Below are 15,935 nucleotides of genomic sequence, written 5' to 3' on the forward strand. Positions count from 1 at the left end.
GGCAGTGTGGAGCCTGCTTAGGATTCTCTCCTTCTCTCTCTCTCCCCCTCTCTCTGCCCCTTCCTGACTCATGCTTTCTCTCTCTCTCTCTCAAAATAAATGTTAAAAAGAAAGAAAGAGAGAAAGAAAGAAATAGATGCTCCCTCCCTAGGCCATATGTCAGAAAATTGTGTGCTGACATTAGAACATGGCATATTACTGCCACCTGCTGGGAAGTTGTGGTAAAAATGCAAATCCATAGTGAATGGTATGACTTGGAATTTTGCAGTGTACAACTTGAACAGCCTCAAATTACCAGACAGCTGGTTAGCAAAATGGCCAAGAGTATGGGTGCTGGGGTGAGGTTGCCTGGGTTGAATGTCTAGCTCTGACCATTCCTGTATAGTGACCGTGGGCATGTGATATGACTTCTTATATCCATTTCTTAATCTATAAATGGGAATGAATAATCATAATACCTCCTTTATGGGATCGAAGTAATGATTAAGTGTGTCAGTGTATGTAAAAAGCTCTCAGAGCAGGGGTGCCTGGCTGGCTCAGTCGGTAGAGCACACGATTCTTGAGCTCAGAGTAGTTGGCTCAAACCACACATTGGGCATGGGGCCTACTTAAAAAAAAGAAAGCTCTTGGAGCCGTACTCAGCACAGAGGGAGTGCCATGAGTATTTGCTGCCACACTGCTTTAAAATTTATTTAACAAATACTTGTGAAGTGGTTGTGAAATGGCAGGCACATTTCTAAGTCTCCACAAATATCAACCCTTTTAATCCCCGTAACAACCCTTTTGGGACAGGTAACAGCATATGTAGAGGGTTAACTCCAGTGTTACAAAATGGGGCGCATGAGGGTTTAAATTCCAATAGGTGCTTGCAGACATCACATACCCCTCCCTAGGACATAACTGGATTTCCACATATCAGGGGGATTCCTATTGCCTCCCAAAGAAGTGATGAAGGCTTGTGAATGGGAAGAGAGTTTCAAGATCCTCATTCTCTCCTTAGGCTCGAAGGTTGGGGGTGGATGCTGTGTGTGACTGAGAGTGAGGGTGAACAGAAGGCAGGAGAAACTGCTAGAAACAGCTTCCTCGGAGTCTACCCTGGGGTTCAGCAAATACAGGTCTAGAAGTAACACACCGTTTGGCACCAGGGAAAGCTTCTGAGCGGGCAGAGGGAGCCTTCCAAGTCTTTGGGCCCCACCCTTCCTAAAGGCCCCGCCCAGATTTAAAGATCCTTCATACGTTTTTCAGAGGTGACGGAGGCCTGGGCAGGGATCCGCACCAGAGTCCAGAGCTATGACTACACACTGATTCCCCCCCAAGAGACGCAGAATGGCCTGGTGGGGAAAAGGATTTTATTGGGATGTTAGTGGGGATCACATGGGAGGGTGAATTCTAGGGAACAACAGACACTGGGACCAAGCTGGTGGTCACCTTAAAGAACAATAAATTAACTTACAAAATAAATTAAAGTGAGGAGGTCCCAAGCAGGGAGGCAGCTGGGAATACCTGGGGATTTCTTGGGGATGGAATTTGGAATTGGAAAGGGGAAATAAGAATTTCCAGTCCCCTCACAAAGAGTGTGAAATGAACAATTTGAGACCCCTCCCCCAGGATGGGAGTTGGGGTTCTGGGGCTCCAGGAAGAGGGAAGCTCTGGGCTCAGCCAAAGGGGTGAAGGGGGCTGGTTCAGGGTCGTTCCTCCAGGAAGCGGTAGGTGGGGTTCTCATAGCCATGACGCTGCAGTTCACGCAGCTGCTGCTCCTCCAGGGTCAGCATAGGGTCCACCTGCATTTGGGGCGGGGAGGAACAGAGGGGCATAGAGACCTGACCGCAGATCTCACAGCGCCCCTGTGCCCAGGTTCTGGAACTCCTTCCCCATATACCGTGTCTTTGTGCCTCTCACCTCCACCACTCCATGGCTGATAGCCCCATAGGGCTTCTTCCTACGCAAGAGCAGGAGGGAGAGGACGATCAGGGAGCCCCCACCTGCTCCCATGATCAGCAGACCAGACACGGCCTCTCGGGATACACCTGTCCCAGCTGGTGCCTGTATGGAGAGGACATGGGGCAGAGGCCATCTGTGAGGCTCACCAGGGCCCTGTGTGGCTTTGGGAGTCACAGCCTAGCCACTGCCTTCTGACCTCTCCCCCTAGGTACCCAGAATAATCCTCCTCTTACCAGCTCGTCTCTCTGAATCTCCGCTGAGTGGAAAGGAAAACCCCTTGGAACAGATACATTCACCTGGGGGAGCAGGAGGTGTCAGGGACTCAGGCGTCTGGGCACCAGCCTCCTCCTCCCCTGGGCCCCAGCAGGGCATCCCCAGCCTTCTTCTTCCTTAGGACCCCAAAGTCCTTGTCCTCAATCCCTTATTCCCTCAGGCCAAAGGATCCAAACCCCTAACACCCTCCTCCTTCAGACCGAGGAGTCCAGGACCCCTCTCCCATCCACCCTCAACGTCCACAGGTCTCACTTACCTTTCGCTCATACTGCTCCAGGGGGGACATCTTCTCTTTCCCAGAGGATGCAGCGTCTTGTTCTGTGGACCCTAACCCCCAAGTCCTATCTCATTACTGAGAGTTGAGTATGGTGCTACCCCTGCCTGAGGAGGCGGTCAGAAGGGGCACCGGACTTTACCCCAGCAGGTCGGGAGTTCCCAACGTATGGACCCTTTTCCGTTCGGGGCTCAGGGACTAGTGGGATTTGGTGGCTGGGGTCTATTCTGGGAGATACTCACCTTTCGGAAGGGCCATGGGGGTGTCTGCTGGCAGCCAGAAGAGGCAAGACAGGTGGAACAGTGAAGAAAGGAGGGCATCATGGAGGAAAAGGGTGGAGACACACCCTCCCAGCCAAGGCAGGAGGATCAAGGATCCTACAGAGGCTTCCACAACCTTAGACATCCGTTCCTATCCTCTCCCATTCACTGTGGTGGCTAAGACACCCCCCAAATTTAAGGGATTAGGATTGGGTTGGGTGCCTGTCCCCCAAAGTCTAGGGTTATCGACATTTGGGTGAACTCACCATCCTTGGAATCCAGAGGCTGCAGCCCACCCTTGTCCTCACTGCTGCCCCCTGGGGCGGGGGCTTCCAATTCATTGGGACCCAGGTGCTCAGAGTGGAGAAGTTCCTCTGAGGGGAACATGCAGAAAGGGGGTCGACATCACGACCCCCATAGGGATGTCACAAAGCAAAACCAGGTGAATAAATGGCACCGTAATACTAGAGTGATTGGGGGTAGCTGTAAGTATGATCTGGGGAAATTGGGGAGCTAGATGAAGGCACCCCTGGCAGGGAGGACGGAGGTTGAAGTTTCAAGAGAATGGCCTCTTTTTAAAAAATGTTTATTTATTTATTTTGAGAGAGAGAGAGAGAAAGAGCATGAGTGGGGGAGGCATATAGAGAGAGAGAAGGAGAACGAGTGAGAATCCCAGCAGGCTCCACACTGTCAGTGCAGGGCCTGATGCAGGGCTTGATCCCATGAACTGTGAGATCATGACCTGAGCTGAAATCAAGGTCAGACACTTAACTGACTGAGTCACCCAGGCACCCCAAGACTGGCCTCTTTAAAGAGCAGGGATAGGTGTGGGACATCCAGTAGGAAGTCACAATAGATCTGGGGGCTTTGGGAGATCACACTTTTTGGTGCTCATGCTGTCATTCAGGCCTCCTCCCTTTGAATCTGGACTGACTTTGTCACTTGCTTTAATCAACAGAAGGTGGGCCCCTGCCTTAAGACGACTTGGCAGCTTTCACTTTCATGCTTTGGGGAGCGTGAACCACTGTGCAGGAAGTCCAGGTATCCTGCTGAGAGACCATGCAGAGGGGCTCCATGGATAAGAGACCCTGAGCTGACATGGAGAGGAAGAGAGGCCTGTTTGTGCCAGAGTCCCATCCCTTAACTGATTTGCTAGCCAAGAGTAGCCACACACTGACCAGATGGCAGAATCATGAGCAAAGAAAATAGTTGTCTTTAAAGCCACTATGTTCTGGAGTTTGTTACATAGGAATAAATAACTGAAACGGTGGAGGGGGGAAGAAAAGTTTGGGCGTCAATATCTGCCTTCACAGATCAGGAATGGGAACCAGGGGTCACAGGCACTCACGGATCTGGGGCCGCAACTCCTGAGCCAGGCGGGGGTTCTGGTCCAGCAACCCCAGGCTCTGATTCATCCTTTCCTCAATTACTTGAAGGTGGGTCTGCACCTGTGGGGAGGTGAGGATGAACGATGAACTGGGAAGTAGGCAGTTCTCTAGCCTACTGCCTAGAGATGGGGAAACTGAGGCAGAGTGCAGCAGGAAGGTCAATAGGGTCCAAGGAAAAATAGCATATACAATGGACAGGAAGTAGGGCACAAGAGCCAGAATTGGGCCAGAGGAGGAAGGAAACTGGAGGCGAAGCAGAATAAAAAGAAAAGGAAAAGGTGTATAGAAGACAGGAAGTGAGAGGCTTGGAAAAGGAATTAAGGCAAAAAGAAAAGGAGTAGTCACTAGGAAAAATGCACAAGAGACAATGTACGTATAACATACCAGGGATATGGCATGGAAGATAGGAAGTGGAGGAAGTGGGTAGGAGGAGCAGAAAGTAGGGTCTGAGGAATAGAAAGTAAGGTTTCAGGGATTATAGAGAAAGAAATGGGATTAGAGAGTCATATACAAATGATGTCTTTCTTCTTTTGTGTTTAAAATTTAAAAAAATGTTTATGTTTATATTTTGAGAGAGACAGATACAGAGACAGAGCACAAGTTGGGGGAGGGCAGAGAGAGAGGGAAACACAGAATCTGAAGCAGGCTCCAGGCTCTGAGCTGTCAGCACAGAGTCCAACATGGGGCTCAAATTCACGAGCTGTGAGATCATGACCTGAGCCGAAGTCACTCAGCTGACTGAGCACCCAAGGCGCCCCGTGTTTAATGTTTTTTATTTATTTATTTTTGAGAGAGTATAAGCAAGGGAGGGGCAGAGAGAGAGAGAGAGACAGAGAGAGAATCTGAAGAAGGCTCCAGGCTCTGAGCTGTCAGCACACAGCCTGACGCAGGGCTCGAACTCACGAACCGTGAGATCATGATCTGAGCTGAAGTCGGATGCTTAACCAACTGAGCCACCCAGGAGCCCCAGAAATGATGTCTTTCAAGGGCAAGACATGGAATTCAAGAGCACAGAATGGAGTATTCATGGACAGGAAGAGAACATCGAAGAACTAGGAATTGGGATCTGAGGGCACAGAATAAGGGTTGCATGGAAAATAAGTGGTGTTTGGGAGGAAGGAGAACTGAGGGACAGGAACAGGGTTCAAGGCATTGGAGGAAAATTCTGGGAAAGGAAGTAGGAATCAAAGGGACAAGAAGGGCGTCAAAGGCAAGGAGCCAGGGTGGGGGTAAAGGGCAACATTCCAGGGTCAGGAAGTAGGGACCCAAGGGGCTGGAAAGGTCCCAAGACTGGGGAGAGGCGTGGGGCCAAGCTTGCCAGGGATAGGTAGAGGTCCAAGGGACAGAAAGAGGGTCTGAGGGGTAGGACCCTGGAGACTGGGGTCTGAGGGACAACAGGGTATTTGGGAGCCAGGAGCATCTGAGCACCTGGAAGCGCATCTGCTGGGCCTTCTCAGGATCCACGGCAGCCACGTGCTGGTAGTGCCTCAGCGTGTGCCTTCGTTCCTTCTGCTCTGCACGCAGGTAACGTCGCAGGGCCAGCAGGACGCGCTCTGCCTGTGGAAGGGACAAAGGCTGCCTAAGGCCTGCCCCAGACCTTTTCACCCACCGCCCCTGCCCCAACGGCTCCCACACCTGAGGCGGATCTCCCTGCAGTGCTGCCAGGAAACCTTCCAAGGCTGCCCGGCGCTGGTCGTTGATAAGGGCGATGACTCGGGTGGCATGGGTCTCCACCAGGCGCTGTCGCTCACCAGACACCTGCTCCTCCAGGGTCTGCAGAATGGACTGGAAGTGCTGGCAAGGGGGTGAGCACAGGGCCAGGAGAGGTGAAGATAGGTGAAAGTCCAGGTTAACACTCTGGAAAGGCAGTCTATAGGGCCACGTGGCGGAGGGTGGTGCGGTGGGTCTAGGCATGAGTAGAGTCGACTCTAGGGTAGGACCAGATCACAGGATGTGGACTGGAAGGAGTGGGGATACAGGACCAGGCAGAGTGCAGGCAGGACCAGGCCAATTGGGAGCTGATCTGAGGATGTAAACTCTACCGGGTGGGAACAATCTAGGAACTGAGGCAGCTCATGTTCTGGTGAAATATTTTCCAAGTATTATAGGAAAGGTAAGGCTGTAGGCCTGGGCGGGGCCAACTGGAGATGGCTGTGCCTAAATAGGACCTAGAGGGGTGGAGCAAAGGTCAGGAATGGGGCTAACCTAAGAGGAGGGGGTGGGGCCTCTAGAGGTGATCAGTGAGTCAGGAGGCTGGGCCTACTGAGGAGGGACTGAGAGTGAAAGTGAGATTAGAGGGGTGGGACCAGAGTCAGGGGATGGGGCCTAATAGGAATGTGAATGAATCAAGGATGCTGAGAAGGACCAGGATGCATCTTGCTGGGACTCAGTTTGGGAGATGACCACAGAGCCTACCCTGAGAGGTAAGGATCAAGTGAGGATCAAGGCAAAACAAGGCCAGTCTGAAGAGGAGAGAAATGCCAGGTCAGACATAGGCCAAGAGGAGTGGAGCCAAATGGAGGGAGGGGGCCAGGAGAGACCAATATAAGTAGGAAGGGGTGGGACAGGATGAGCCAAGACCAGGCCTGGACCCAACTGAGACCAGGTGTGTCCTAGGTATCAGACAGGCAAAAGTAGGACCCGCCAGAGGGTGTCCTACCTCGTTCAGGGCCTGTCTGTCAGCTTTCGGCAGGTTCTTGGACTGGTTGTCTGCCATGGCCCATTCACGCATCACCTAGGGGCAAGAGGAACTTCAGGATCCTCGAATCTACCCTGCTCCACCCAGTGAGTCCCCCAATCCCTCTTCCAGGCTTCGGAGGCTCCAGATCCTATAAGTCCTACTTGCTCTTGAGTTCACAAGAGGTCAGGCTCTGAAGGAATGTAAGTGGAAGAATGCAGTTCACCAGAGTTTCCATAGAATCTGCTGGCATCTCAGTGGGATTCTAGGTGGGTCAGGGATCCCTGGTCATCCCAGAGGTGGTGTTGAGGATTAGGGGTTGGATGGGGGCTTGGGGAGTCTTTGGAGGTAGTCTCAATGTGCCTCTGAGGAAATTCCTGGTATCCAGGGAGTTCCGTGTTGTGGGAAATCCTGAGGCCCCAGTATCACCACCTCATTAATCTGGCGCATCCTACGTTCCTCCAGGTCCATCTTGGCTCTCAGGAAACCCTCATGCTCGCTGATTTCTCCAGGCATGCCAAAGTACACGTCCACACCATCTGTGGGCCTTGCGGTGGTGGTCACTGCAAGGCCAGGAACCGGGGAATCAGTCTGAAGCCCATCTTCAGGTTACCCTCCCTTCTTGGAGAACTACATTTCCTAGAGCACACTGGAGACCACCATGTGTCTACTTAACCATAGATGGTGCAGGGCATCATGAGAGATATAGTTCTGAACTGGGCATGTTCTTGCAAAGCTTAGAAATCTACACCATCCTTCAAGCTTCCCCAAAATAATCCTTAGGAACTACCAGATGGCTCCTCCACTTTCAGGTACCCCCAAGCCACCCTCACCCTTTGCATTCTGCACAGGACAGCCCTTCCACCTCTTCTTTACCCAGTGTTACTCCCATCCCTTCCATTCCCCCCAGTTGGGTCTCTCCCCAACAGGTCCCTCCCAAAGATGCCTCTACACCAAGGCTCCCTCAAATCATCCTCCCTCCAGGATAGAGGGAACTAAGAGTTCAGAGACAGTCTCACCTTTGCTGAACCCTGCAGGGCTATGGGAGCTTGAGGGTGGGACTCTTTCCTCCTCTTCTTCCTCTTCAGCCCGTGGGGGCTCCACGAAGTAATCGTCTACTGGCTGTAGGAAGGATTCCTCTTCTTCCTCGTCCTCACCCCCCTCTACTCTGCCCCCTAGGGGCCAGGACCGGGTGGAGGGGTCACTGAGGGAACAGAAGACTTGAGGCAGTGAGAATACGACCCAGGCCCCCAGGCTTCCATTTCCTGCTTCAGGAGCCTTGGGATAGGCGTGGAGGGTTCCTTCCCACTCACCCAACTGCTGTCCCAGATGGATCAGGGGTGACTGGAGGGGGGCAGCACACATACTCCACACCTCGGAACCGATCCGTGCCACAGGGCAAAAGCATGCCCGAGCCATGCAGGATGAGGCCCTGGGAACGGCAGGCCTGCGGGAAGAGTAGGCCCAGATGCCAGGATTGTGGGCTAGGAGAGGGTAGAGAGGGAGCCTGGATGCCTGGGTCTTGGGGGCTGATGGGACTGGGGGCCTGGATTCCTGATTCTGTCCCAGTGGGAAGAGGGGGCTGAGGCCCAGAGTCAGGTTTGGGGAGGGGGGGTGGGTTGTTAGGGGACTGGATTCCTGGGTTGGGGAGTGAGAATGGATGGGCCAGGCTCCTGACCTCCTGTGCCTCCTGATGCCTCCGAGTTGAACTCTCACACTGGTCCATGCGCTCCTGATGCAAGAACCGGCAGCCTTCAGGCACCAGCAGGGCCTCGCTCACGAATTCACCTGCTGGAGAGTGGGGGCACCAGAGTGAGACTCTCCCACAGACACTAGCTCTACCCTCTTCAGAATCCAGACATTTCATCCTCAGAGGTTTCTCTGCCCCACTCTGGACCCAGGCATGCATCCAGCTTCCTAATATGAGCCTGAGACCAGGGCTCAGAATCTCACCCCAGGGAAACCCCCACTTCTGTTCCCTGCCCCCAGCCTGGGACTCACGCAGGCATTGGAAAGGCACAACCTGGTGGTGGGGGTGAGCACAGCGGCCACCTCGAGAGCCCCCACACCAGCGCTCCATGGGGATGGCCTGTGTCGCCTGTTCCACACGTGCAATCTGCAGCTCCGGGTACATCTGGGGGCAGCGGGTGAGAGTGATCAGCCCACAGCCTCGCCCCCTGCCAGCTGTGCTTCTCCACTGGCCATGTCCCTTTACAAGGCTCTAGTGATCTCCCTAGGTTCTGCTTCTCGGTAGACTCGGTAGCTAAGCCAGCAAGCTCCTTGGCCACGCCCCCAGTAGCTCTCCCTCAGAAGCCCCGCCATCTGCCCAGAAACTCAATCCCCGTAAACCTGCCTCTCTTCTGGTCACCTCTGTCCCCTCCTCCAATAGGTTCCGCCCTCCTTTTAAGCCTCACCGTTTTCTCTGTTTGGCCTCTCAGTAAGCATCCCTTCTCTTTGTATTAGAACTGGCTTTTCATAGCTACACCTCCCAGCTTTCCACTCTCGCATTGGGCTCCACTCTCTTGCAGGTCCAAAAGGTCTTTTTTCTTAGCCCCGCCTCTCCTTTGACCACGCCCACCTGTGCCCCTACTCCTTAAGGTACCTACCACAGATTGCTAAACTGTCTCTTCACTGGATATAGTTCTTAGCTGACCCTCTTTGCACAGTTCTCCTTTCCTGCCCTAGTTTCTCAAAAACAGGTCCTGCCCTATCCTAAATTCGCCTCTTTCTCAGCCACGCCCCCTAGCTTCCCCTGACTACTTAGATCTCTCATTCTCCCTGGACCATGCCTTTTGCACGACTAGCTTCTTTCTTTTGGGCTATCCGGACAGTCTCGGAACCGTTTTGCTGCGGACCACGCCCCTCCCAGCAGGTCCCGCCCACCTGTCTGCAGTATTCCAGCACCCGTTGCGGATCGCGGAGACAGCGTCGTGAGCGCTGTTGGTCTGGTTCCCAGCGGCCGGTGCGCAGGTCCCGGTGAAGAGTTAGGTGCCCACATAGTCCAGCCACCTGGGCCGACCCTGGAGCCTGAGGGTCGGGTCAGAGGGGTCAGAGAGGGCCCAGGGACGCTGGCACGTGTGTCCCCCAGATCTTTGCTCCTTAGGACCCGGAGGTTCAGAACCCCAGCACCCGCCTCCTAAGCACCAAGTACCGCGCACCCGCCTCCTTAGAGGTACTGTTCCCCGGGAAACAGCTCCCACTGGGCGGGGGCGCCGCAGCTCTCCCGTTGCTATGGCGACCCAGGTCCCCCGAGAGGCTCGCGGCCTTGTTGCCGCGGAGACAGGCTCCGCCCCCACCCCGGCGCAGCCGCACTGGAGCCCGAAGGGGTTAAAACTGAATCGCGGGGGAGGAGGCCAGAACCCAGGCGTTCTGGCCCCTCCTCCCACCATCCCTAGCTCAGGGTCCTATTCTCCGGTGCAAAGACGACAAGGCCTGGCTTCAGGGCCCTGCAGGCCTGGGCACCAGGTCCTTTGAGGGCTGGAAAGCTACATCCTGGGTCGGGGGTCGGTGTCTGGAGACCTAGACTCCTCGGTTCTGGGAGGCTGAGGGGGCCCTCAAATATGTCCAGAGGATGTAAGGGGCCAAGATTCTTGGGTCCAGGTGTCTTACTGTCTGGTGGGTCCTGTCTGGTTGGGGCTGACTCACCTAGGTCGAGAGGGTCTGAGGGGGCTGGGCTTTTGGGACCACGGCTCTGGAAAAGCCAGTTCCTAAGCTAGCGGCGGGAGGCAGCTGGGAGGACAGAAGATGGGGGAACTGGGACCTGAACCCCTGGGTTCATGAATGCCTAGTGCCGTTAGGGACGCATGGGGGCCTACCACTTGGCCGGAAAGACTGCGCTTTCTGCCCTGGACGCGTCCGCGTCCGGGCCCAAGGCCCGGTCCCGCCCCTTCCCCCATCCCCCAGGACCCGGCCGGGCCTCACCTCGGCCGCGCCGGGGCTCCCACCGGCCAGGCTCCCGACGGCGAGCTGCGCGCGCAGAAGCAGCAGCAATAGTGGCAGCAACAGCGGCAGCGGCGGCGGGCCCGGGTGGCGGCCCAGACCGCGAGCGGCAGGGCTAGTGGGCCCCATGTCCCGGCCCTCGCGCCCTCACGTCCCCTGCACTCCGGCCCGGCCCGGCCCGGCCCCAGCGGTGACAGGAGCTCCCAGCGCCACCGCCGCCGCCGCCGCCTCCTCCCGCCGCCCCCGGGCTGCGCCTGCGCCGCCAGCCCCGCCCCACGCCGGCCCCGCCTTCCTAGCCAGGACAATAGCGTGGCAGCTCTGCGCAGACTGGAGCAGCTCCGGAACCCCGGGTGGGAGCCAGCGCCAGGCCCCCGCCTTCTAGAGATTCCAGGAGTCCCACCCCATGCAAGGGCCTAGCCGGCAGTCTGGGTCATAGCTTCCGCCGTTTTGAGCCCTTTCTCAGGACCCTCACCCCCAGCTTTCTCTTCCCTCAGACCCAGACACTCACAAATCAGCCTCTTTCTCTTCCAGGCATGCCAACATTGAAGACCTCCACCGTCCCCCGATAGATTTGTCTCTTGAGGGCCCAGGAATACAGGCTCTGAAATTTCCCTAATCAAGGACGCAGCAGATGAGATCCAGTCCCCTTCTTCCTCAGATCCAGGAATCTGGACTACGGGCCCTTTCTTTTTCAGGACCAGAGAAAAAGCCCCCACCCTTTCTCTTGGGGTCTTGGCCTTCTGCTCTGCTTTCCAAGGATCCCAGGTGTCTGGACCTTTAATTCCTAGCTCAAGGATGCATAAAACCAAAGCCCGTAGGTCCTTTCTTTAAGGATGACCTGAGTCAGGTACCCAGCACCTCAGGACAAGGGCCTCAACCCTATCCTTGCTTTAAGGACCATGGCATTTCTATTTTCTCACCCCTAGCCTCTCCCACCCTGCCTACTCTTCAGGGCTCACTGCTTTGTCTCCTTAAATAACTGTAGAATTCTGTTTTCTGCAAGCCAACTGGGGCAGCACTATCGTGTATGTGCATCTGTGCATGTGTGTTTGTGTAGATGTATGTTAAAAGAGCCTGGAGTGCTAAATGGGTAGCAAAAGGCTGGGAGGTGGCTCAAGGTTTTGTTCCTACAGCCACTTCATCGCCTAGGGTAGAGAATAGGGTAGAGGAAGGGTCTTAGGGCTGATTTAATGGACCCCTTCCTTGATGGAGGGTAATAATGCCAGGAGGATCTCCAAGACGCATTCACTTATTGACTTTTTTTTTATTATTAAACATAAATATTCTCATTCCAAGATTCCACCCCACCCATCCCATACTACTCTCCTCTCCCCATGATGGTTCTCACCCTATCCTCATTCCTTGGATTCAGTTCATCCAGGGCCCTTAAGGAAGTTGAAAGGAATCGAGATGGTGGCCATCTGGGGTTCCCAGAGAGTAATTAGCCATATTGGCTGCACTTGAATTGGCCAAGCAAAGGGTCCCTCAGGGAGAACCAGGACAGGGCCTGGTCTGGCCTCCATCTTAACCTACGTTGCCTTTTTCTCAGTATAGGTGGTCATCTTGAAATCTCTTCTTTCCACACCTGGAAACAATTTCCATCCCTGCCTTCCATCCCATCACCCCCTGTCCCCGTCCATCTACAAAGAGCCCATCTGCCATCTTGAATCTCTTTTACACAAGGGAATAGTCGGTCATAGTGGCCATCTTGCTCCCACTTGGGGACCTCAGTCCCCTTTGACTGAGCTGACTGTACACCAGTAATCCAGACAATTGTAATGATCTTTCTCTCCCATCAGTGTTCAATTTTGGAGGAGTAAGGTCACCATCTTGTTCTGGTTCCTCAGAAATCAGGACAATCCATTATGGCAAGTTGAAGATCCCAGGACTCTTCACTTGGAGAGGTGTCACACATGAGTTTGGAGACGTGGGTGGCTGGGTGTGGGGAAGGCAGCGTATGGGAAGGGTGGAGTCCTGGGGGTCAGATCTGGGGGTCCAATGGATGTAGGTTTGATGTAGCTGGTAAAAGCTCGAGGATGGGGTGTGGTGAGATAACCTGCCCGAGCTCTATACAGTCTGCAGGGTGGGACCATGCCTAGGTGTGGGTTGAAGTCATAGAAGGTAGGGGTCCCTGGAGGTCCAAGGGGGGAGGGGGGCGGCAAGAAGAGGCCGCCTCCAGGGCCTTCACCAAGGCTCAGGCTCACACTGACTCCTCGGACCTTGTAGTAACCATTGGTTGGGTCCTGAGGGACAAATGGGATTTGTTAATGTATGTGAGGATATAAGATGGGGTGAGGGTCACTAATGGAGAGATACACTTAGAGCCAGACCTAGAGAGAGACAAAAAGACAGAAGCAAGAGCAAACAGAGACCCAGAGTCAGAGAGATAGACATACAGACTGATAGGAAGACAAATTGGGACAGGAAAACAGAGACAAGAGATAAAAGGACAGACGGAAATGGGCAGAGAAAGGCAGCGACAGAGGAGTATAGGCTTGCTGAGGGCTGGTGGTTTGGAAGGAGATGCAGTGGGAACAGAGGGGTTGAGACCAAGACATTCATTCATTCATCTGCCCACCGGCCCCAAGGCTTTGATTCTGTGTCATGTCTTATGCTGCTGCTGGACATGTCTATCAAGGGGAGAGACTGGGCCCTGCCTACATGGAGATCCCAGGCCAAAGAGGAAATGGCAAATCACCAGAGTCCAGGGGGGTCAGGCTAGTGATGAGGGAAATACAGGCAGAGTGAGAAGGCCTGATGGGGAAGCACAAACAGGATTTCAGGGCTGGGATGGGAATCCAGGGCAGAGTGGTCCTAGTTGTGGCAGGTGGAACACAGACAGAATGATCAGGGCTGTGAGTAGGGAAGCATGGACTTTCTAGAACAAGAAATGTGTGAGCTGAGACCAGAGGAATGAAGGGCAGAATTAGGTAGTATGGGAAGGAAAGTGGTGTTTCAGGCCAATAGAATAGCATGTGCTAGGTACAGAGGGGACAGAGAAGGGCTCTGGGCTAGGGACTGAGGTCAGTGGAGGCCAAGAGAGGGGACTTCAAAGGAAGGGCCGGTTTGGGGAGAAGTGAGGCCAGTGAGGGAGCTGGTAGGTAGGAAGGCGCCTGGCAGAGGCATCCAGGAGACCGGAGGCAGGACTGTGATGGGAAAGCACAGGCAGAGTGAGCCCTGATGTGGGGCTCCGAGAGGGAGGCCAAGGCTGGGACACATTTGTGGGCATTATCAGCAGCTGTGCAAACAGGACCTGGAGGTGGGTGAAGTGGCCCAGGAGGCAGGAGGAAAGTGTGGAGGGGGCTAGGTCCTAGCTCTGGGGGCAAGAGAGTGAAAAAGGAGGGGACCAAGCAGGGAGAGAGCTGGAGACTCAGTGAAAGGAAACCATCCCTTCCCAACACTTACCTTGGTCTCCAGAGCCCCTTCCTCATCCAGAACCAGGTCACTGTGATCCGTTTGCATGATGGGGCCCTGGGATAGGGTGCTTAGTGAGAGGGGCCACTCAGAGGATCCTCCTGGTCCAGCGCCAGACCTTAACAACCCTCAGTTGGACAGTGGAGGCCAGGCAGGAGGGACCAAGAGCACCTGGAGCTGGGGTCTAGACTCAAGACAACAAAGGGCCCTGGGGACATATTTGGTCTAGGGGATAACTGGGTCAGGAGCATATTTGGACTTGGGGGACATGTTAGCCTGGGATTACTTATTAGGGTGTGGACCGCCTTTGAATTTGGGGGCTCAGTGGGGACTGGGAGAACAGTTGGGACTGGGTTACTAGTTGTTCTAGAGGCTGTCTTGTCTGGGGACCCTGCATCCTACCCGGTCCTCGCCACTGCCAGTCTCCTCCTCTTCAGGGCCTCTTGAACTGGAGCCATCACTGCTGCCTGGGATTCGTACCAGGTTCTTTTGCTTGGAGAAAGAGGCTGAGGCCAGGGACAGTGGGAGGCAGAGATAAGTGATGGGGCAGGGTCATGGTTTGCAGAGACCAATGAACAGGAAGAGAGAGGGCTGGGTTGGGTCAGGAGGCTGGGAACCAATGAGAACCTGCAAGGGGGAGGAGTGTGACCCTGAGGAGAAGGACTTAGGGCATGAGGGAGGAACCAGGGTCTGAAGGTGAGTCTGAGGCCAGAGAGGTGAGACTGGGGCGGGTCTCAGCCAGGTCAATGGGGGGAGGGGGCTGGGGGATGGTGCTGAGGTGGGGCTCAGTCACTGACCCTTGCCATGGCGCCAGCAGCAGAGGGCCACCCCAATGATGACCATAAGAAGAGTCACGGCTGCAGCAGCCACTGCAGCCACAATCCGCACTGTGGGCAGCAAGTCTACAGGAAGGAGAGGGGATGTTCTGAGGAGGGTAAGCATGAGACCCAGGAAGAACTGGGGAACAGGGACTCAGGACTTGCTTGCGTTGGCGTCTCTGGATTCAAAAAGTCCCCAAGTTTGGGGATACCCAAGTTTGTAGGTCCCTTAGCTTGAGGTCCCTTAGGCTTACAGGCGCACGAATTTGAGGTTCCACAAGTTTAAACTCCCTGGCTCTAGGGAGTCCTAGAGTTTGAAGGGTTTTTAACTTTACCATTCCCCATATTTGGAACTTCCTTTCTTTGGGGCACCTAAGTGTGGGGGGGGGGTCTCTCAGTTTAGAATTCCGTATTTGAAGGAATTTACTGTTTTGAGGGTCTCAGGATTCAAGGGACTCATAGTTTTGAGGCTTTCAAGATTTGAGGGTGTCTGCATTTGGAGGTCTTTGATTTAGAGACTGTGGCGTGTGGGGGTTTGGGATCCTCAGATTTGGAGGCTTCAGGCCCAGGATCTCACCTCTACGCCCCAGGCTGACCCGGGCGCCTCCCTCACCCAACCGGTTCCTGGCACTGCAGTTGAAACCCCTGCTGAAGTCCGATTCCAGGGTCCCCGAAATGTGTAGCACAGAGATCAGGGCTGGGCCCTGGCCCCCGCGGCCCTCCGGGGCTGGGAATGTCTCCACCAGGAACCGACCCTGCGACCCCGCCGCCAGAAAGCCCTCATCCCAAGACCAGACCTGGGGGCACACACAAAAAGGAGGTCATTAAGGAGACTGGAGAAGGAAGGAAGGGCAGGCAAGGTGTCGAAAAGTTAGAGGTGGTCATAGCAGTTTTGGGGGTCTGGCTTGGGAGGACAGGGATAACAACTGGGCTGGTCGTGAGAGCGCGGAC

General features: G+C 54.7%; 2 protein-coding genes across 16 annotated transcripts in view; both read right to left on the reverse strand.

The window, feature by feature from the left end:
• Positions 1–1,329: 1,329 nt before the first annotated feature.
• On the reverse strand, positions 1,330–10,997 carry APLP1 (amyloid beta precursor like protein 1). 11 transcript variants are annotated; one of them, XM_040446039.1, is made up of 17 exons: positions 10,735–10,997; positions 9,697–9,840; positions 8,815–8,947; positions 8,492–8,604; positions 8,127–8,260; positions 7,833–8,017; positions 7,246–7,376; positions 6,796–6,870; positions 5,772–5,930; positions 5,565–5,693; positions 4,097–4,196; positions 3,015–3,122; positions 2,731–2,838; positions 2,471–2,541; positions 2,175–2,237; positions 1,900–2,043; positions 1,330–1,820 (listed from the first exon to the last, which is right to left on the reverse strand). In XM_040446039.1, exons 1-17 carry the CDS (start codon positions 10,879–10,881, stop codon positions 1,683–1,685), a joined length of 2,082 nt encoding a protein of 693 aa, XP_040301973.1. In that variant the 5' UTR covers positions 10,882–10,997; the 3' UTR covers positions 1,330–1,682. The 11 variants fall into 11 exon arrangements, with proteins under 11 accessions (XP_040301973.1, XP_040301977.1, XP_040301976.1 ...); XM_040446043.1 differs by having other exon boundaries at positions 2,731–2,754; positions 10,735–10,996; XM_040446042.1 differs by having other exon boundaries at positions 2,731–2,757; positions 10,735–10,996.
• Positions 10,998–12,019: 1,022 nt separating this feature from the next.
• Positions 12,020–15,935, reverse strand: part of KIRREL2 (kirre like nephrin family adhesion molecule 2) — an 8,527-nt gene continuing 4,611 nt past the window's right edge. For 2 of the 5 annotated variants that reach the window (XM_040446033.1, XM_040446036.1), the window contains 5 exons: positions 15,562–15,781; positions 14,964–15,068; positions 14,569–14,672; positions 14,158–14,223; positions 12,421–12,995 (listed from right to left, as the gene is read on the reverse strand). In XM_040446033.1, the coding sequence (XP_040301967.1) occupies positions 12,660–12,995; positions 14,158–14,223; positions 14,569–14,672; positions 14,964–15,068; positions 15,562–15,781 (831 nt within the window). In that variant the 3' untranslated portion in view covers positions 12,421–12,659. Of the gene's footprint in view, positions 13,083–14,157; positions 14,224–14,568; positions 14,673–14,963; positions 15,069–15,561; positions 15,782–15,935 lie in introns of all 5 variants that reach the window. The other 3 variants (XM_040446038.1, XM_040446037.1, XM_040446034.1) reach the window with 3 other exon arrangements.

Source organism: Herpailurus yagouaroundi, unplaced genomic scaffold, assembly GCF_014898765.1.
Source record: "Herpailurus yagouaroundi ecotype Mexico unplaced genomic scaffold, PumYag 194, whole genome shotgun sequence".
In the NCBI taxonomy this organism is placed as follows: domain Eukaryota; kingdom Metazoa; phylum Chordata; class Mammalia; order Carnivora; family Felidae; genus Herpailurus; species Herpailurus yagouaroundi.